The sequence below is a fragment of the Exophiala oligosperma genome (genome assembly GCF_000835515.1).
Source record: "Exophiala oligosperma strain CBS 72588 unplaced genomic scaffold supercont1.4, whole genome shotgun sequence".
Taxonomy (NCBI): domain Eukaryota; kingdom Fungi; phylum Ascomycota; class Eurotiomycetes; order Chaetothyriales; family Herpotrichiellaceae; genus Exophiala; species Exophiala oligosperma.
Window position 1 is genome coordinate 3,045,373 of NW_015622821.1, and position 18,605 is coordinate 3,063,977.

An 18,605-nucleotide genomic window follows, 5' to 3' on the forward strand; every position below is an offset into this window, starting at 1 on the left:
GTGGAATATATATGAATCAAGATCCAGATGATGACAAGCCAGCAATGAAATGAACCGAAGTCAGGAATTCGCTTTGTCAGCATTTACCTAATCATCATCCCTTAACAAGGGGGACGACTACGACGACTACTACTACGAAAGAGCACTCCGCCTGACTTCTCAGGATGCTCACCGTCTGGAACCTGAGGCCTCCTTGCTTCGTCTCCCCTTTTTAGGATCTGTTCTTTATTCTGAGAAACTCATCTTTCCTCTTCCCGAGAAACAAAAGACATAATACAGAAGTATACTCTGCTCCTCCGACGACCAACAACGATGTCCAACGCGAATACCACCACCACCACCGGCATCAAAACCCCATACTGCTTCCGCTGTCAACAGCACCCTGACCTCGACGACCCACCCCTCAAGCGCTGTGGGAGTTGCCACTCACGAAGATACTGCTCGCGGGAATGCCAGCGGAACGACTGGCCACGGCACAGGGACGAATGTTGTCTCCTGGCTCAGGGCAAACCGGTCCCCAACCGTCAACGCACGACGATGCGCCTCAACTGGCATCCCTGGGGCGGGCCGGGCCCAGACACAATCTGCTACCTCAAGACCAGCCGTCCTCACCTCAAAGACGTGTCTCTCTCGGGCCCCTATTACCCATTCGACAGGGTCTTTGGTCAAATGTTCCACCACATGGCGGCGAACCACAGTCCTGACGGCCACAACACCCTCACGGAGATGCTCATGGCCGGGACCGCAAACTCCCTCCAACGCCTCAACGCTCCCTTGGAGGACGGAAACGTGATGCACTTCGAGCTGATCCGTGAGGAGAACCCAGAAGTCGCCAGACGCCTTCCCGGTGAGGTATGGTGTGTCTTTGTGGCCACCCCTCATCCCGACATGTATTCACGCACCGAACGCCGCCCAGAGGGGTTCATAGAGGCGAGCGACATGGAAGTGCGAGGCACGTTCACGACCGGCGAAGCAGCCAATGTCGCGGCCATCGAGATCCTGGAAAAATTGAAAGCTGAAGCTGGACCTCAGGCAGGAATCGCGAGACAGGACGCGGACGGGTTGGTCAAAGGTGGTGTTTACACTCGTCAAGGGGGTACCCTATCAATCAAACTGGTCGAAGCCAGACACGAGACTGGAAGCGTAACGAATGTGAGAGCAGGTTGAGATCGGCGAGCCTTGTATCAAAACAGGTCAAATACCCCAGGTGCCAAGAAAAGGGAAGTAACAACAGGGAACACAGACGGCCTGGCTGTCTTCATCTCTGCGATGGATCGAGAAAGATATAGAATCTTCGGACCCCTATGATCTTCGATGAATTCCTATTCCCCCTTTAGCTATTTGCAATATCGAATAGGATAGAAGCCACCGTTTCATCAAACCTGGGATGGACTGTTAAGTCTATTTACTCGTCGCATATCGGCGTCTGATTTGCACAAAGTACTGGAAGTGCCATAACCCAACTACATGTCAATGCTCTCATTAAATCTCAAGACGCCGTTGGGTTTCAGCATGCCATCGACGCCCTCGGGCATTACGAAAAGGCCACTCTGGGCGGCCCCTGTGGTTTGTGTAGACTCCTCTTCTGTGGCATTCGAAACGAGGACCAAGCCTGCATGCTTGATGGTTTCGATCAGTGCCGGAACCATGCGTAGAAGTTGTGCCGAGCATGTCAACCCCATGAAATTGTTCATTTGTGCAAGTCGTGCAGATTCTTTGATCGAGGTGCCGTGGCCCCTTAGGGAGCCAAGAGAGTTACACAGCAGGACTGGAAAATTTGGTTGTTTCCAATTCAAAGCCGTACAAACATTCGGATTGAAAGAGGAGAAGACGATCGAATGCGACAAGTCCGGAGAAGCATTTCGTAATGCTCGTGCATGATTGAAGACTTCAGTCAACAATGCATCGATGAACGTGTTGATATCGATGGTAGAGCATACTCCATGATTTAAATCTTCCGAGGAAGACGGATACAGGATATGTAGGTTGAGGTTGATATGCGGTGGTATAGAGCTCAAGACGTCGCGCAGAAGGAAGATAGGCCCTGACAGGCGACGTTGCCACGCGAGAATATCTGTTCTGTCGAAATCTGACTCGTCATCGATGTGAGCAAGGGAGCCAGCCAAACCTAATCCAGCCAGAATGTCGAACTCGAATTGAAACAATGGAACCTGGAGCTTGTCGTAAGGAACGAAATAAGAAGGGTAGACGACCGGAATTCCGTCTCGCGTAAGCTGCACAGTGAGCCTCAGGTAATCGCCTGACAGGCTGGAGCCAGTCACCAAGCCAGAATGATCGTCAAGGGCGCTGGTAGCCTTCCAATATGTTGCAAACTGTGTGATCTCCAAGGGCGTTCCTCTATAAGGCTTGATGACCTGAAAATGGAATTGTATCTGACCGACTGCTCGTAGCCTGGGGTCAAATAATGGAAGACAGCAGGTGCCGCTGCTGCTTTCATTCGCGCGGAAAACATCTGGAAGGGCAACAGATTTTGCGATCACCTTCGAGCCGAATGTCGGGAAGATCTCAAAATCCACCGCAAACGTGCTTAGATTGTCGACCTGGAAATAAATTGACCTAGAATCCTCTTGGATGGGCAACATCAAATTACGAGGTATAAGATCCGAAGTCTTCGATGAAATGGTCAATCGAGCAGCTGGATACCTTGCCTCGTTGAAAAATTGTATCGCCCGAGCGCGACTATCAAAGCTGATGGCGATAAAGGTTTTGGTGTCAAGGAAATTGTGTCCATATCGTCGCAGCGGTATTATCGGTGGAGGCAGTGAAAGGTCGGGTATTCCGTCACCCTCGGTCGCGGACGGTTCTTCAGGTGTGATTTCCATAGCGTTCATCTGGTTGTGAGGAGGGACGACAGCTCCCAGGCGTGAAATTTTCCTTTCAGCTCGACGGTAACTCGTCCGTTCCCATAGCAGATCCATGCACTGAAGATGACCTTCCCATGTGGCATAGTACATTGCTGTGAGGCCCTTCTCGTCCAAAGCTTCTGGATCCGCTCCGCTTTCCAACAAAGCACGCAAACACTCCACCCGGCCTTCACTAGCTGCATGAAAGAGTGGCGTCCATTGGTACAACTTGTCTCGTTGATTGAGATCCGCTCCGTGCTGTCTGAGAAGCAACAGCAGATCAGCTTTGTGGCTCGAACGGGCGACAAGATGTTGGGGAAACAGCCCTTCTGCGTCTGGTAAAAGCCTGGCATTCCTTTCGAGCAGCATGGTGGCGACCTCTATTGACTCATGCTGGCATGCCAGGTTCAATGGTATATGATCGGCCTCGGACTGCGGGTCGATCCTGACATTGCTTGCCAGCAACAAACGAACGCATTCAACACGATGACGAACGATGCTGTGAATCAGCGGGGTGAAGTTGTCATGATCTTTCAGATCGATGGTGCTTGGACCGGCTGCGAGTAACCTTTCGACCATTGCCAAACGGCCTCTGAGACAAGCATAATGCAGTGGAACTCGGCCGTAGACGTCAACTCTTGTAAGATCAACACCGTGCGCGAGACCATAATCCAGTACGCTGTCCTTGCCATAGATCGCAGCCTCGTGTAAGCAATTCCTTTCGTTGATGTCATCCTCGGCATGAATGTCGACCAGGCCAGAGTCGAGGAATGTGTGCAAAGATTCATCAGGGGCCTCACTGATTGTCGCCAGAAATATTCTCGTGAACCGCTCACTTGCATCGGGTGCAGCGCTTAGTCGAGAGATCCACTCACGAAGAGCAGCAACGTTGCCAGCAGCAGAGGCCTGCAATATTTGCAAATCGACGTCGCTTTCCTCTGTACCCACACGCTGGCCTATCATGCGGTCTTGAGGCTTCGATACTTCATATTGGATGTTCTCGCCTTCGGCCCAGGCCTCGAGATCAAGTCTTGCCGTGGTTGCTTTGTCCGCAAGATCTCGAAGTACATCTCGATTGAAGCATGGTTGGATCTCGACGGCCCTTTGAAGGTAGATTTCTTTCGTCCGCGACTATGTTCGTTAGCATTGGGTGCGAATACAGCACTGGATTTGAGTGATACCTTAGATGTCTTGTCCCACTACCAAATCAACGTCAGCATGACTCGACGATCTATTTCAGAACAACCAACAAACCTTTTTGAGAATTTTCGAAATTGCCGTTTCATTCACCTCTACAAATTGCTGCCTTCAATCAGTAATTGATCCTGAGCCACTCTGTGGGCCCATACCTGGAGCTTGTTAAGGTCATTGTCAAATTGTTGGAAACCTTCGACTAGCGTTGCAAAGCTGGCGGACAGTCTCGAATTTGCTGCGATTCGAGCCTGAATGACACGCTTTTTGGCGAGTAATGTTTTCAGGCGAAGTGAAAACTGGAACAACTTAGACATGAAATTGCCTGTTGACAAGTATACCATACCTCTGCTTCTTTCTGCAAGTAAAACACATTTACTTTTTCTATTTCACGCTCCTGGAATCCCCAATGAGCACAAACATGTCAGAGGATATGTGAGGCGCGATCATACCAATCGAAAGAAGAAAACCTCTTTATTTGCTCGTAGGGCTGCTTGAATGTCTTCAGTGGCGGATCCGCCTTGTGCCTCTATAGTCGGTGTTGCACTGAGCTGCTTGATGAGCTGCGAGGACAGGGTCAGCACTTGCAAGATAACCAAACCAAATAGACCTTCAGTCTCACCTTCTTGAGAGCTTTGTAATTGAGGAAGCTGGCCGCATATTCTGGGAGATCTAGTTGTTGGCGCTGTATCTGCTTTCCGAATTTCCTAATAGAGTTAGATACACCGCACAACGATACAAGATAAGGGAGGTGTACATGGTGTTGGTGGTACGTCAGAAGGTTTGTCGAATTTCGGCAGTCCGGTTATCGATCGGATGCACCAGATCCTACGCACTTCCCAGAGTCGTTCGCTCTGAAGGGGGCTGAGGCCGACACCACAGACTAAAGAATCAGTACAAGGTGGTTGGTCCTGACAGGCTGAGCATCGATGCTTGAGCAGCGGTGTGGCAGAGAATCAGAGTTACAGTCGCAGCGTTTGCCGTGGGTGATAATGAGCAGACCGCTGCTACTTAGATGCAGGTCATTTCCTTGTTGAAATTTTCCATATTCGGATTCAGCTAAGCTCTCGGTGGAATTTAGGATCATGCGAACGTTCGAAGCGAGAAAATCCTCAACAGTGGACGAAAAGTCATACGCCTGGCTGGGATTGAGATGTGTTGAACCGACGAATCACAGCATTGAGATCCAGCACGCGGGCGTGTTGGGGAAGAGATGGGACCCTTCGGTTGGTTGGACAGTGTCTGAAGGTAATCGAGAGTGAATGTCCAATATATGAAGGATTTAGGTCATGTTTCTGGAATGTGAGGTCGTAAAGCTGCTCTGAGTGTTTGTTATTCTGATGGGGATGGCGGACGGCAGCCAACAATTCCATGACAGCATCTTCCCAATATTATTTCCTCGCGCCTTCCGCGTTCCTGAAAAAGAGTGCAGTGCACCTTCAGCCAATGGGAAATTGTAGTCACGTGATTGTACTTCCAAGGCAGGCTTGGCGCACGTCACGGACAATCAGTCGAGACTGGCGAGGCCACCTTACCATAGTGAGGTTAGCCCCCTAGATCTCGAAAGGCATCAACGCCAAGTTACTGCATATCATCCGCATGCAGCAGAGCCTCAACAGATCTCAATTCTCTCAACCTAGGTGTTCCTCTACGCATGCATGGTGTCAAAAACATAAACAAAGAACCCATTGTCGTCGGCTCCTCTTGCATACTTGCACACAGCGTCCTAGCGGTGTCACATACCTCAGATGCTCGACGTCCGCGCTCACTTGATATCCGCTGTCATGACGTGCGCCTCGTGCAGGCACATCCCTTGATCAAAACGCAACGATCACTTCGCCGTGTTTCCTTTTTCTTCCCCCTTGGACAGAGACCTGGTATACTGATTTCCTTTTCTATTCTCAACACACCTCACCTACGTATAACAATACTAGTATCACAGTTGCAAGACTTGTTTCAGTTGCCCGGTACCACTAACAGCAACCATGCCTCCGATCCCTGTTCACACTGCATCGCCCATCAACAACAACACCCCTTCAGATCTATTCGGGACCTCTCCAAGCACGGCAGCAGCGCGCTATACACCTCCTAGTGCTGAAGCCAGCCCAACGGCGACACAACCGACCAGCACCTACCCTGCAGCTCGACCAGGCGCGCCGGCGGTTCCACAGCCCACCAACGCTGCCTCCGCCACATACAACAACAGACTGCAGCCAACTGCGACAGCCACACTGCCTACTCCCACAGCGACATCGAATGCGCCCCTAAGTGACAGTCCTCCCCCTCCTCAACCAGGCGCGGTTCCCTCTCCGTATCCAACGGCCTACAATACACCCGCGCTTTCGATCCCTCAACCGCCCATACCTGGGCCACATCCACAGCACACACCAACGTCTTCCGTAACATCCCCAGTTCGACACGCTTTGCCCTCGCCCACACCGACCCGTCCTTACCCCGTACCTTTCACTCCACAGCGGCAATTCCAGGATCTTTCCCATCCGCCAGGCTATATGCAAGATTCGCGTGCCTCATTCGACGACAAACCCGTCGAAGACTGTCAGCCGTACGAAAATCGTGCGAGCCCTTCATCTACGAGTCGGCGTGGCATTCTTGACAGCGAGCCCGTCTTTGACAATCGAGGGGACAATGACTCCATCTTGAATACCGCCATGTCTTGGGCAAAAGCTGCTGGTAAAAGCTTGTCAAAGACAGAGCAGGAGATCTGGAAGCATATGAATGGGGAAGATTAGATCTTGATAGCCAATACATGGATGCAAGAAATCAGACTTGTGTATCCTAGGACATGATAATGTGGTTGATCAGACCTCTTTCTGACACACTTGCAAGCACTCGACCAGATAGAACTATGATAACAATGCAAGGCAATCTAGTGATTTGAAAAAATTCTAATATGCACTTCAAGGGACTTTTTTAGTTTAGAAGGATGAGCTGCAAGATCAGGCAGTAAAGTACAATTGGGATTTGAGGAACGACGCAATCGAAAAAGTAGATCAAGTAAAACCCCGTGTCAATGAAGCCCGCCTTCAGGAATGGTGGCCATTCATCTCCATGCGTTGTACATCTCGATCCCATATCGCTTGCATTGCATGAGACGTCTATTTGCAACCAAAGTGTCTTGTGCACCTCCCTCACCACCATACCCCCAAAGCATCATACAGAACCCCTCTGCCTTCCAACTGAAGGCCCTCCATTACCCGCGCACCTTTTGTGTTGGTTTTGCGCAAGATCAGAACTAGCAAACGAATGCCAAAAACGGTCTTGCTGATCTTGCCATCGCAGTCGAATTGCGAGACGTTTAGCCGGAGCCACCCTTGAAGGCCTTGCCGAACATGAGGAGTTGGACTTGGTCGTAGATGGACAAGACACCAGCACCAGCGACACCACGGAGGATGTTGGCACCGGCACCCTTGAAGAAGGATCGGATACCCTCAGCAGCCATGATCTTCTGGGCAGCGTCGAGAGAGCTCTTGTACTTGACGGCCTGAAATGTGGTCAGCAAAGTATTAAGTGTGGTTTCAAACAGATACATACCTCGCCAGAGGTCATCATCATACGACGACGGATAGTGTCAAGAGGGTAAGAAGCGATACCAGCACCAGTGGTGACACCCCAGCCGAGCATGAAAGAGGCCAAGAAGTTACCCTCAAGAGGACCAACCAGGAGAACAGGCTTGATGGAGTCGTACATGCCGAAGTACAGACCACGGTAGACCACGATACCAAGAACGGAAGGACCGAAACCACGGTACAGACCAGCAACACCATCAGAAGCCAAGGTCTTGCGGTAGACATCAACCAGACCGTTGAATTGACGGTCACCACCACCCTTGGCAGCAGACTTAGCGTCGTTGGCAAGACGGGTACTATATCAATCAGTCACGGGAGCAATGTCAAAAAAGGTGAATGAAACATACCGGGCATAGTCGAGAGAGTAGACGAAAAGGAGGGAAGTAGCACCGGCAGCACCACCAGAGGCCAAGTTACCGGCCATCCACTTCCAGTATCCATCACGCTCCTTCTTGAAAGCGAACATCGACTTGTAGGTATCGCGGAAAGCGAAATTCAAAGCCTGGGTAGGGAAGTATCGGATAACGTTGGCAGTGTTACCTCTCCACAGAGACATGACACCTTCGTTCTTTGCGGTACGGCTGAAGCAGTCGATGATACCGTTGTATTTACGGTCAAGACGACCGGCCTTGAGCATTTCATCCTTCAAAAAAATGAGCTTGTGTCCAAAAAATCTCTCCTCCTCCTCGGCAGAAATTGTGCTTTTTTTGGTAGCCCAGAGAAAGCTAGGATGCGCCGGGAAAAGGACGAGAGATGGTAACGAGGGTGCATACCTGATTTTGGATCAAGAGCTTGACACGCTCAATGGGGGCAGCAGCGGTTTTCTGTGATTGGGGTCAGCTCAAAATCCTCGATTGAGAGATAGCAGTCGAAACATACCGAGACAGCGGCAGAAACACCACCCATCAAGAAATCGACAACGAAGCCGGGCTAGAGAGAGGATTGATTGTCAGTGATAGTTCTTTTGATGAGCTAGAAGAGTGCTGCTGTTGTGATCGAGCTCGAGGAGGTTGCCGAAACAGCACGGGATAAGGAAGCTGGGAGTTCATCACGCACCATGCCCATGAAGGACTTCTTCGCCTGGTTAACCTCACCTTCAACCATCTTGACGGTTCAAGAGATCAGTGATGACTATGATTGAGTGGAGAGAAGAAAAAGGATGATGAATCGAAGATGGAATGAAAGATGCGAAAAGAGAAGGGTTGATAAAGATCAACTTTTTCTGAGCTCCGGCACGAGCTAAGTCAAATCGGCTTGGCGGCTGGCCGCGCATTGATCTGGGAAGGAGCGACCGACAGTAGGAACGGGGCTCAGGTTTTTCCTCTCCGGCGCCCGCCCGGCTTATTTTCGCCCTCAATCAAAATTTGTCTCGCGAGAAAAGGAGGCCATCCACACATCCAGTTGCCATCACATACACTTGTCGTCCGCCTCGCCCAGGGCAACCGTTGCCCCCGTTGCCTAAGCTGTCCCATCGCTCTCCAACTGCCATGGCCATCCCTTGTTTTATCCTATCGCAGCACAGCTAATGGCCTTTGCTCGGCGTCTCCGGCCCATGGGCAACTTCAACTGCGCTTCCTTCCGTCCAATTGCTCCAATTGCCGCACCTTTGTACTACATAGTACGGAGTACGAGTATGCCTTTCCCACACGATCCATGCGCTTTTTCACGATCAAGAAGCCACGATCCACCTTGATGCGGCTCTTGTCACTACGGAGCATGTACCGAACGCTAGCAGATATATTCATTGGATAGTAAATGCTTCTAGAAGAGAGAAGCCTCGGGACACTGGCGATCATGCAAAATATTTCTCGAATCGATGGACAGGGGTCTTAATGAAGATTGTTCTCAATTTCTGCTATCATAGGAGCACATCAGGCGCGAGGCTGAATGTTGACCCTCGGTGTACACTTAATACCGCAGACAGTCACCATGTAAGCATCAGTCATCTTCCAAGATACCCGAGGCATTCTACAGCCAGGATGTCCGGTCATGAAAGCAACGGGTCATGCTGGAGGGCATCGAACAAGTTGACGCAAATACGAGTACGATTTTTATGCTCGTAGCGTACGGAGTACAGTACGGAGTATTTGTGACAATTATCCACCTGTCTGGAACCTCAAACGGTCTCATCAACCTCCACCTTGTTCTTCTTGTTGTTCCTTCTCCGTTTCTTTTTCCTCGTGCCCTCCTTGATGTTGTCGTCGTTACCATCCTCAGCTTCAAGCTTGTCTTCTTCCCCAGACTCTTTCGGAATAAGCTCAGAGGCTTCTAACCCATCTTCTTTTCCGAAAGTGTCTAGCCGCCATTTCCTCAAGCGTGCTTTCTTTCCCAGATGTCTTGCATCCTTTCGCTTCTTTTCGGGGTCCCTGAACGCTGCGAGCCTTTTTAGCCCTGCAAACTCGTTCAATTGCTTGTCATCTGCCAACAGAATATCCCTAGGTGTCAAGCCGAAACTCTTCGGGGACGTCTCGCGATACCTGAAGCCAGCCTTCTGGGGCACTGAGCTTTCCAATTCCAATCGTAACTGATCCTCCACCAACTGCTCTATGATTCTTCGCTCCTTCCGTGCATCTCTTTTCTCATCGTGTTTTGACTTCTTTCCCTTCTTCTTCTTGTGTTCGCCCGACTCTTCGTCAGACAAGCTGAATTGTGCCCTGTCGTCATCTTGGAATTCTGGAACGATATCTTTGATGTCAATGTCATCGTCAAACTTTGGTTTGCGGACTTTTTTCTTCTTCTCCGCCATCTCATCATCGCTGCCGACTTCCTCTTGTGCATAATATTCATCCCCAAACCGTTTTTGCATTTCTTCTTCCCATTGGGCATCGTCCCAATCATCATCAACAAGACGAGACCAATCTTCGGGTTGTAAATCGTTCGTACTAAATCCTGCTGCCTTTTTGATCCTCTTTAACTTCTCCTCCAGCTCTTCAATCTTCAGCTTTCGCAGACGAGCTTTTTCTTCTTTGCGCTGCTGTTTCTCTGCTTCCTTCCTCGCCTTCTCTGCTTCTCTCTTCTTTTGTCGTGGATTCGTCTCGTCTCGCCTTACGGAATACTTCGCGGCCGCGTCTCTGGCATGCGAACGTAACTTCTCATTGGATTTTGCGGGATCCTCAAATCTCAGGTTGTAAGCCTCTTCATATTCCTCGGCTCTCTGCTCTTCTTCCTCATCATCAGATTCGAAGGGATGTAGTTTCGAATCAGGTGCAGCCCAGGCTCTGGAGACCATGAAATTGGACAGAAAGGTTTCGGGATCCTTTTCAGCATTGTCGACATCAAGTGTAATCTGTTCCCGAGATGGACTCTGCTGTTCTTTAGCGACTAGAAATTCATCTTCCTCATCCTTGCCCCTATCTTCATCCTCTGAGCCTGATGCAGCGGCTGCAGCAGCATTTATCTCCCCAACGACAGACTTTTTGAGTTGTTCTTGTTCTTCAGTATACGTCAAAGGGGTAGGCTCATCTTCTTCTGCGAGACCACCATTCAGCAGGTTCTGTCGGTGATAGTCTTGAAGATGCATTGGTTTGTCCTTCTTTGTTCTTGATTCCGCTGGTGTAGTCTCCTCATTCTGTGTGTAGAAAACCACAGACTGATCGTAGACTCGAGGATCTTTGGAGCGAATAGCCTTTATGGTTGCCATGATCTCTGAGTCGAGGGCCGCTGTAGCAAGATCTCCTTCATCTTCAGACTCACTTGTAGATTCGTCGGAGGAGTCATCGTCGGATGCAGAATTTTCGGTTCGTTTGCGTTTGCGGGACGCTTCGCCATGTATTTCTGATACTAATTTGGTTAGCATATTCTGATTTAACTGCCCACAATGTTCTCACATCTCTGCAATTCTTCTCGCTTTTTATTGTATTCGAACCGGCGAGCGAAGGATTCGTTGACTTTGAGATCCACAGACTGGACTTCTGCGCCTCCATCTTCGCTGTCAGAAGAGTTGTCACTCAATAGATGTCGAGCCATTGCGAGGGCTGTGGGGTGGTACTGCTATTGTAAGTCACTTGGTGTGTATGCACATCGTACTGTAGACCTGCGGCGTCTTGCGTCTGCGAAGAGAAAAAGTTGTACAGCCTTGCGTTGCTTGGCAGGGTCTCCATTCTCTCCATCGCCACGGGCCCGCAAGGCTGCCATTGACGTCGACGCTTGTCTGCGGCCCCAATTCATGCGTGTTATTCTAGTCTATGGTCATACTACAACATCCCATTTCATACACCTTGATGTTTGCAGCAATAGAAGTAAAGACTTCTATACTTTAAACTCCCTGAAGATGTCGTCAAACACATATGTAAATTCAGTATCCCAATAGAAGGTTCAGATGTAACCACCTCAAAGACCCCCTACAATGTCTCAAGCACTGCAACCTGCTCAGGACGTTGGTCGACTGATCAACCTGGTGCCCGTGGGTCTTAAAGAGGCAGCGATTGACTCCCCTACGGCACGAGCGACAGTTATCCATTATGGGGAGCAATTGGATTTGCTGGAACGCTGGCTCGATGACTACATGAAGGCATCAAATCGACTTGTTGCTGAGTCTCTGACCCTCGAAAATGTTGTCAATAGCTTCATCTCCCACTCTGTCCTTCCGACCACGATATCCGAATCAATGTTGGATCATGACTACTGCGTGTTGGCTATGAAAAGATATGGAGAGGGGGCGAAAGACTACTGGATGAGTATGGTGGGTGTGGTTAAGAGATTGAACACAATGGTTGCGGATCCAATAAGACAATTCCTGGCGAATGATCTGAAATCGTTCAAAGAAGCTCGGCGGACAGTAGAAGCTTCACAAAAGACATTTGAACATCTACAATCCAAGTATGCAGGGCTTGCAAAGACCAAAGAGCCGTCGTCGATAAGAGAGGATGCTTTTCAACTACACGAGGCACGAAAGTTGTACCTCAAAGCCATAATGGACTTTTTCAGTCTAGCGCCACAATTCAGATTCTCTTTGGACAAGTTGTTGGTCAAGGTATTCTTCGAGCAGTGGCGTGAAATGAGAGTGTCCAGGGACAATACCGTTGCTACACTTCAGCGGAGTGCAGACGAAATGCAGAGAGTAAAAGGATGGCTGAACGAGATGGAAGCAAGCGAGAAAACATTTCGAAAAGAGCTGCTGACTGTCAAAAAGCAGTTGGAAGACACAGCAGAGCTGAGCGCTCGACCCTCGCGAGAGCTAGATGATTATAGCCTGTCAACCATCCCACAATTCTCCGCCCACACTCATTCAGCAAGCAGTTCAACTTTACAGCAATCACCTAAGAAGGTGACTGTACAGGCTGGCGAAAAACAAGGCTGGCTATTTCTTCGAACCTACAGTGGCAAGCCTACAAGGACGATTTGGATTCGAAGATGGGCATTCATCCGCAATGGTGTCTTTGGTTGGCTTTTACAGAGCACCCGGGCTGGTGGCGTCGATGAGAGTGAACGCATTGGCGTCTTGCTCTGTAATGTTCGGCCAGCTCCGAACGAAGAACGTCGTTTCTGCTTCGAACTCAAGACCAATAAGAACACTATCTTGTTACAAGCCGAGACTCAAGCAGAATTGGTTGACTGGATTGGAGCGTTCGAAGCTGCGAAATCGAAGGCCGTCGAAGATCCTGATTCGACACAGAATCTCAACGGCGGCGGAAATGTACAAACTGGAGCGGCCTTTGCAATCTCCGCACCTCCCATCCCCGAATTTGGGACATATATATTAGGTTCGACTGAGCCAGGTGCTGGTGGAGATGATCTTGCAGCTCTCGAGAAGACCAACACATTGCCGCTTCCCGGAATCGATGGGCGAGAGACAAGTATGGATTTGCCTCGACGATCCACTGCAATGGAAGAAGGTGGTCACCGGGAAACTGCGTCACGCATTATCTCGAAACTTGATCTCCATCGGAAAAGTGCCGCTTCGCCTCAAGTGTCGGCAAGTCCGTCTACGCCGAACTTGGCTGCTGGAGGAGGCATAGCAAGCCTGATAGCAGCAAGCCACGGTTCAATGCCTGTTGGACCCAGTATTCCTATGGTACACAATCCGGAGATAGAGTCGAAACCGCGAAATCCATTTATATTGGCGCTCCGAGATATGCCTGCGAGTACGTTGGCCCCTTCTACATTAGCTGCAGTACCATCACCTACAAATTTCAGCAAATCGGCTGTGATTATCACAGGGGAACGCGGACTCAGTCCCGCCCCAGAGAAGAGCGGCATTCCGACAAGCCTACTAGCGAACATGTGGGGGACGTCAAACACTGCTGTCATTAATCGACTCGAACGAAGCGAACCGAGAACGGGGTCTGAGGTGAAGCTTCCCTCCCAGCCGACACCCGTTCTTCAGTCGAGTTCTTCACCACCAAAGTCATCTGCATCTCCACCACGTCTTATCCCACAGCAAGCCATCGCGCACCTCGACCTGGGTATTCCTCAATCTACGACCCCGACTTCGACTAGAAGCCGTACCCCATCACCAAGCAAGAGAGGTCACAGGAGTACAATAAGTGTGGATCGAGACACGTTCAGGTTGCTGAGGAGCGAGCTTCTCGTCCCTGATTTCCCCAACTATTACCCTCTTCAGCTCAAATCTCAGGACGCGCAATTTAGACTTCTCTTCCCCAATGTGCGACGGGATGAACGCCTTGTCATGGTGTTCAGGGCTACGTGGAATCCAAGTGAGCAACAGGAGTTTCCTGGTCGCGTCTATGTCACTTCGAAAGATTTATACTTCTACAGCAATCATATGGGTCTTACTTTGACTACCAGCCTGCCTCTTGCCTCGATTGAAGAAGCAACGGCGGCCCCAGGCAGGGACTGTGATTTCGTCTTTCTGCATTTGAAGGATGCAGGGACTGATGGGGGACCCCGGAGAGTGACCATGAAGACCTTCTTGGAGCCACTGAAAATCCTTCAGCGACGACTAAACTATTTGATCAGGAACAGCGTATCTGAAGAGCCTGCCGAGCTGGAAGAAGTCATCAAGGCGCTCCTCAAACTTGAAACTGACGCACCAGATCGAAGTCCAAGTCTGGAGAGTTGGGAGGACGTGTCACCGAATACGCCCGTAGACACAGGCGGCACGAGTTATCGTGGCCGTGCATCTACTGTTGGTAATGAATTCCGGTCCCCCATACGCGTTGACAGAGCTCTCCACGAGACACAGCTGGGGCGAAGAGAGTCCAAATTCAAACTGCCTGCTCAGCCAGTCAAATACGTCCCTCCCGGAGACCTTAAGCTTGCGGTTGAGAAAGAGTTTGACATCAGCGCCAAATCATTGTTCCATGTTATGTTCGGAGACAAGAGTGCCCTATGGCAATTGTTACAACATGAACGTAGAGCCAAAAATCTCAATCAGGGACCGTGGTTGAGTTTGGGTGAAGGCCGGCTGCGTCGAGAATTTGCCTTCGATATTCCCACGACGAACTTCATCGGTCAGGAAACCTGGTCAAACGTCAGAGACTATCAGGTCGTCGATGTCAACAGTGACCATTTGTGCTATGTGGTGACTGACAAGCGAACGCCATGGCATTTGCCTTTTCGGAGCAGGCACCGCCTCGTAAGCAAGATTGTCATCACCCACGTCGCCAAGGCAAGATGTAAGCTTGCTGTGTTCATCAGAGTCGAATGGTTGAGCAACCCATGGTTCCTGGGAGATATGATACAACGACAAGCCATGTCCGACTTGCAACTTGATTCTCACGATCTTGCAGATCTTGTCGCCGACCAGGTGCGCAAACTTGGACCACATAGTCGCACGAAGAAAGCCGTCCACATTTTCGGCCAGGTGGGTCATGCCACTGAGACTACGCAGTTGCTTGTCAATGACTTGGCCCTGAATATCGAGCTCAGACGACAGACTGCCCCCAGGACGATCACAAGCCTGTTGACGCAATCTGCGAGATCGGTCGCCCAAAGTGCGGCCGGAACGATACTGGAAGCTTTCCTCGATATTTTGAGGTGGCTAGCGAAGACGTTCTCAGCTAACAAGTTCATATTGGCGGCTCTCGCCTTCAGCGCTCTCTACAATAGCTGGCACACCTATCGCGACACGATGGGCTGGTGGCATGAACGCCGTGCAACCAACTTCATGGCTCGACTCGGCGTCGCTCCGGACGTCGTCATGAGCCGGACTGTTTATCTGAGTGATCTGGATGAGATTTCGCGCGGTGAAGCGCATTCGCCATCGAGCGGGGACAGCGTCTGCTACAGCGTATTCCACGACGAGCACGATCCTGAGCACGCCCACGCGTCTGTCAGCGAGCCGGCAACTCTCCAGGTTTTGCAGGCCCGGCAGCGTTTAGGCACTTACAGACATGACCTGGCCGTCGGGATGCGCGTTGTCAATGTGATCGAGAAGGAACTCATGCAAGCTGCGTGGGAGCAGTGGGTGGTCGCCGAGAACCGACGGTGCCGCGTCGTCGAGGGGCTAGTGCTGGATGATTCGAAGGGGAATGCAACGGATGTTGATGAGGACGTGAGGAAGTGGTATGACGAGTATTGCGCGAGTTGTCGAGACGAATATGCAAAGATACGTGTCTGATTTTTGAGTTTGGCGGTTGGCATTGTGATAAGCGTTTCTTGTACGTTGAAGTTTGGCTGGCTTCCAGTCTCACACAAAAGCGCCACACAAGAGATACCCTGGTGAGCGTTTATTGATATCGTTGGTTCTGATGACGTTGGAATGAAGCTGGGTTGGTGGAAGGTTGGAGGGTGGTTGGGGGTCTGTATGATTGACCGAGGTATACCGAAGGGTACCCTGTTGGATTGGTACACTTTTAAAGCTTGTATAGTACATTATTCATACAGTCGCTCACTCATACACTTCCGATGCCGTGCGTTCCGACTGATCGCTGGTTATACTTGGACCGGCCTTTTTTGTTATTCTGGATCGAAACCGGTACGGCGGGTGACTCAAGTCAGACTGTCGACGTGTTCGACACATATATATCTCCGAAATCCAGGGCGTGTCCTCACGGCGTCCTTGTCGGTAGTAGAAGTGTCATCGACCATTTGCACATCGCCTTGCGTGGCATCATCTAGCTGACCTTGGGGCCTGGTTTCAAGTGTGTCACAGCCATCGGTGCTGTCCTTCATATGTACATCATCAACGGCGTCGGTTTGGGACAAGGCAGCAACGGGAACGTCACCCTCGTTGGCACCTAATGCATGATCCGTCCCCGCTTCAGGTTGTAGGAGAACGGTGTATCCTTCAATCTGACCCATGGGCTGAACTTTGTGGGCTGTGACGCAAAGGCCGAGCCATTTGGATGCCCGATCGAGGCGTGACAAGTCTTGGACGCGTGATTGTTTTCTGGTCCCATCGTCAGTTATTTAGGCTCGACGTCGTCCCGTTCGTGAAGAGCCCAGAGCGGTGCATGTTTGTGCTTAAGCATGTACATGTACGGGGCTCAGATAGAAATGAGATTTCGAATCTGGCGGAAATCAGGACTCGTTACTTACATGATCGCACATAGCAGTTCCAGTGTCCACTGTGCCGGAACCAAACCCGTCCACGTTACCACTTTGACGGATGCGCCGCGGGAGTCTGTCGTCGATTCTGACAAATCGGGAACCTGATAGCGGCTTAGGAACGGGTCGACGTTGTCCGTCGTCTGAACGCGGGGCGATGCGAGTGCGAGCATATCTACGAACTCGAAAAGGTCATGGATCGACTCTTGCGTTTCCTCAGCCGGTTTTAATCCTGGAAGCGTGGGCAACGAGGTGGTGAGCGTCGACGGGAATCGGACGCCTCGCAAGGTTTGTATCGTGGGCGAGAAGGACTGGATTGTCGGATGATGGGCGCTGATGGGTCGTTGGAGCCTTTCAGAGCCTATCAAGTGAAGTGAGCCTGCGGCCACTTTGGAGAGAGGTGTGTAGTGTGTGATATGTGTGTGTAGGTCAGCTTATGGCATACCTTCTTTGAAGTTGAAGTCCGCAAAAAGCCAACAGAGGCTCCGATTCAACACATTCTTCGCGGCCCACACGAGTTTGTCGAAGCCCTTTTTCCCTCGGAGCATCGAGGGAAGTCTCAGGTTGTATTCGACGACTAACATCGTACGTCAGCAAGCAGTACAACTCTAAGAGTCTGGGTATGCCTGTTCGAAGGGATTTCATAATCGCCCTTAAAGATTACGTCTGGCAAGTCGGCGGGTATAGTTCCAACGGACACACTCACCATATCTTGATTTGACGTGCTTGCGACCTCCGGATCGTATTGGAACTCCTTGGAGACCGGCACGCTTGTAAACTTCTTGAGACAAGTCCAAGCGTAGTACCCCTGTATTCTGATGTTAATGGTTTTTCCTGCTTTGCCGGTTTGGGGGGAAGCCAGTCGTTAATTTCCGCTTACCTTGTCTCAGGGAAAAAACCTCATCCACTCCAGGCTGCCCTTCAGATAGCATGAGAATATTTCCTAGCGTGGCACCTCACGTCAGCTGAACCGATATAATTGGAAGCCACCAAGGTCGTTGAGCTAAAGCCAGGCTCACGGCTTACCTATCTTAATGTACTCGTTGAAAAAATCTCCTTGGAGCACATCCTCGAGTTTCATGATGACTTTTGCATACTCGGCATTGGCTATGGAATCGTCAACCTCGCGCCATATGACATCATATAGCTCTTCTGGTAAGGTTGCCGTGACTGTTTGGACGAATTCGACATTGCGAACAGTCCGCCATGGAGCCCTTTTCGCGGGGGCTTCCGAAGGTGAGATATACGGTGGGAGAGATCCAGATGTGACGTAGACCTTGGGAGAGGGTCCCTCGGGCTCTGGCAGGATTCCTGGCATTTTCTTATTGATGGTGTTTCTGGATTTCCAAAAATAAGGGTGGGTGATTGAGGATCACATAGGGAGTAGTCAAACGGAGGACATGCAAGTAGGTTAATCGAAACAAGAACAAGGCTGCGCAGGTATAATGTGATCTTCACAGCCTTGTCTTGGCAAAAAAATATATCCGGTCATTAGAAATCCACACGAGGGTAA

At 50.5% G+C, this 18,605-nt stretch overlaps 7 protein-coding genes across 7 annotated transcripts; 3 read left to right on the forward strand and 4 right to left on the reverse strand.

Annotated features, from left to right (window-relative positions):
* Positions 1 to 56: 56 nt before the first annotated feature.
* On the reverse strand, positions 57 to 5,406 carry PV06_05178 (uncharacterized protein). Its single transcript, XM_016406155.1, has 8 exons — positions 4,813 to 5,406; positions 4,678 to 4,762; positions 4,508 to 4,618; positions 4,402 to 4,452; positions 4,214 to 4,354; positions 4,119 to 4,166; positions 4,046 to 4,063; positions 57 to 3,995 (listed from the first exon to the last, which is right to left on the reverse strand). Coding segments are annotated over exons 1-8 (2,988 nt in total). The 5' UTR covers positions 4,815 to 5,406; the 3' UTR covers positions 57 to 1,463.
* PV06_05179 (uncharacterized protein) lies at positions 313 to 1,167 on the forward strand (the record flags this gene model as incomplete). Its single annotated transcript, XM_016406156.1, has 1 exon — positions 313 to 1,167. One exon carries the CDS (start codon positions 313 to 315, stop codon positions 1,165 to 1,167), a length of 855 nt encoding a protein of 284 aa, XP_016264362.1.
* A 259-nt stretch (positions 5,407 to 5,665) lies between the features above and the next one.
* PV06_05180 (uncharacterized protein) lies at positions 5,666 to 7,081 on the forward strand. The gene has a single exon (XM_016406157.1). The coding sequence runs from the start codon at positions 6,041 to 6,043 to the stop codon at positions 6,803 to 6,805; it is 765 nt and encodes a 254-aa protein (XP_016264363.1). The 5' UTR covers positions 5,666 to 6,040; the 3' UTR covers positions 6,806 to 7,081.
* On the reverse strand, positions 6,936 to 9,092 carry PV06_05181 (ADP,ATP carrier protein). The gene is made up of 6 exons (XM_016406158.1): positions 8,699 to 9,092; positions 8,522 to 8,572; positions 8,416 to 8,466; positions 7,990 to 8,285; positions 7,608 to 7,938; positions 6,936 to 7,557 (listed from the first exon to the last, which is right to left on the reverse strand). Exons 1-6 carry the CDS (start codon positions 8,744 to 8,746, stop codon positions 7,372 to 7,374), a joined length of 963 nt encoding a protein of 320 aa, XP_016264364.1. The 5' UTR covers positions 8,747 to 9,092; the 3' UTR covers positions 6,936 to 7,371.
* Positions 9,093 to 9,709: 617 nt separating this feature from the next.
* Positions 9,710 to 11,652, reverse strand: PV06_05182 (uncharacterized protein). Its single transcript, XM_016406159.1, has 2 exons — positions 11,470 to 11,652; positions 9,710 to 11,422 (listed from the first exon to the last, which is right to left on the reverse strand). Exons 1-2 carry the CDS (start codon positions 11,606 to 11,608, stop codon positions 9,759 to 9,761), a joined length of 1,803 nt encoding a protein of 600 aa, XP_016264365.1. The 5' UTR covers positions 11,609 to 11,652; the 3' UTR covers positions 9,710 to 9,758.
* Positions 11,653 to 11,847: 195 nt separating this feature from the next.
* PV06_05183 (uncharacterized protein) lies at positions 11,848 to 16,433 on the forward strand. The gene has a single exon (XM_016406160.1). It carries the CDS (start codon positions 11,988 to 11,990, stop codon positions 16,161 to 16,163), a length of 4,176 nt encoding a protein of 1,391 aa, XP_016264366.1. The 5' UTR covers positions 11,848 to 11,987; the 3' UTR covers positions 16,164 to 16,433.
* A 101-nt stretch (positions 16,434 to 16,534) lies between these two features.
* On the reverse strand, positions 16,535 to 18,410 carry PV06_05184 (uncharacterized protein; the record flags this gene model as incomplete). Its single annotated transcript, XM_016406161.1, has 6 exons — positions 16,535 to 16,934; positions 17,084 to 17,453; positions 17,538 to 17,669; positions 17,799 to 17,900; positions 17,973 to 18,035; positions 18,119 to 18,410. The coding sequence occupies 6 exons, from the start codon at positions 18,408 to 18,410 to the stop codon at positions 16,535 to 16,537; spliced, it is 1,359 nt and encodes a 452-aa protein (XP_016264367.1).
* Between the last annotated feature and the right edge of the window lie 195 nt (positions 18,411 to 18,605).

Bases quoted from the DNA above. Each gene is read 5' to 3' on its own strand.
- PV06_05180 (XM_016406157.1), top strand. From the start codon at position 6,041: ATGCCTCCGATCCCTGTTCACACTGCATCGCCCATCAACAACAACACC.
- PV06_05183 (XM_016406160.1), top strand. From the start codon at position 11,988: ATGTCTCAAGCACTGCAACCTGCTCAGGACGTTGGTCGACTGATCAAC.
- PV06_05178 (XM_016406155.1), bottom strand. The intron at 4,355-4,401 runs GTATGGTATACT...AAGTTGTTCCAG, and splicing joins ACTTGCAGAAAGAAGCAGAG to TTTTCACTTCGCCTGAAAAC. The intron at 4,167-4,213 runs GTATGGGCCCAC...GATTGAAGGCAG, and splicing joins ATGACCTTAACAAGCTCCAG to CAATTTGTAGAGGTGAATGA.
- PV06_05181 (XM_016406158.1), bottom strand. From the start codon at position 8,746: ATGGTTGAAGGTGAGGTTAACCAGGCGAAGAAGTCCTTCATGGGCATG. The intron at 8,467-8,521 runs GTATGTTTCGAC...CCCCAATCACAG, and splicing joins GTGTTTCTGCCGCTGTCTCG to AAAACCGCTGCTGCCCCCAT. The intron at 7,558-7,607 runs GTATGTATCTGT...ACCACATTTCAG, and splicing joins TGATGATGACCTCTGGCGAG to GCCGTCAAGTACAAGAGCTC.
- PV06_05182 (XM_016406159.1), bottom strand. From the start codon at position 11,608: ATGGCTCGACATCTATTGAGTGACAACTCTTCTGACAGCGAAGATGGA. The intron at 11,423-11,469 runs GTGAGAACATTG...TAACCAAATTAG, and splicing joins GCGAGAAGAATTGCAGAGAT to TATCAGAAATACATGGCGAA.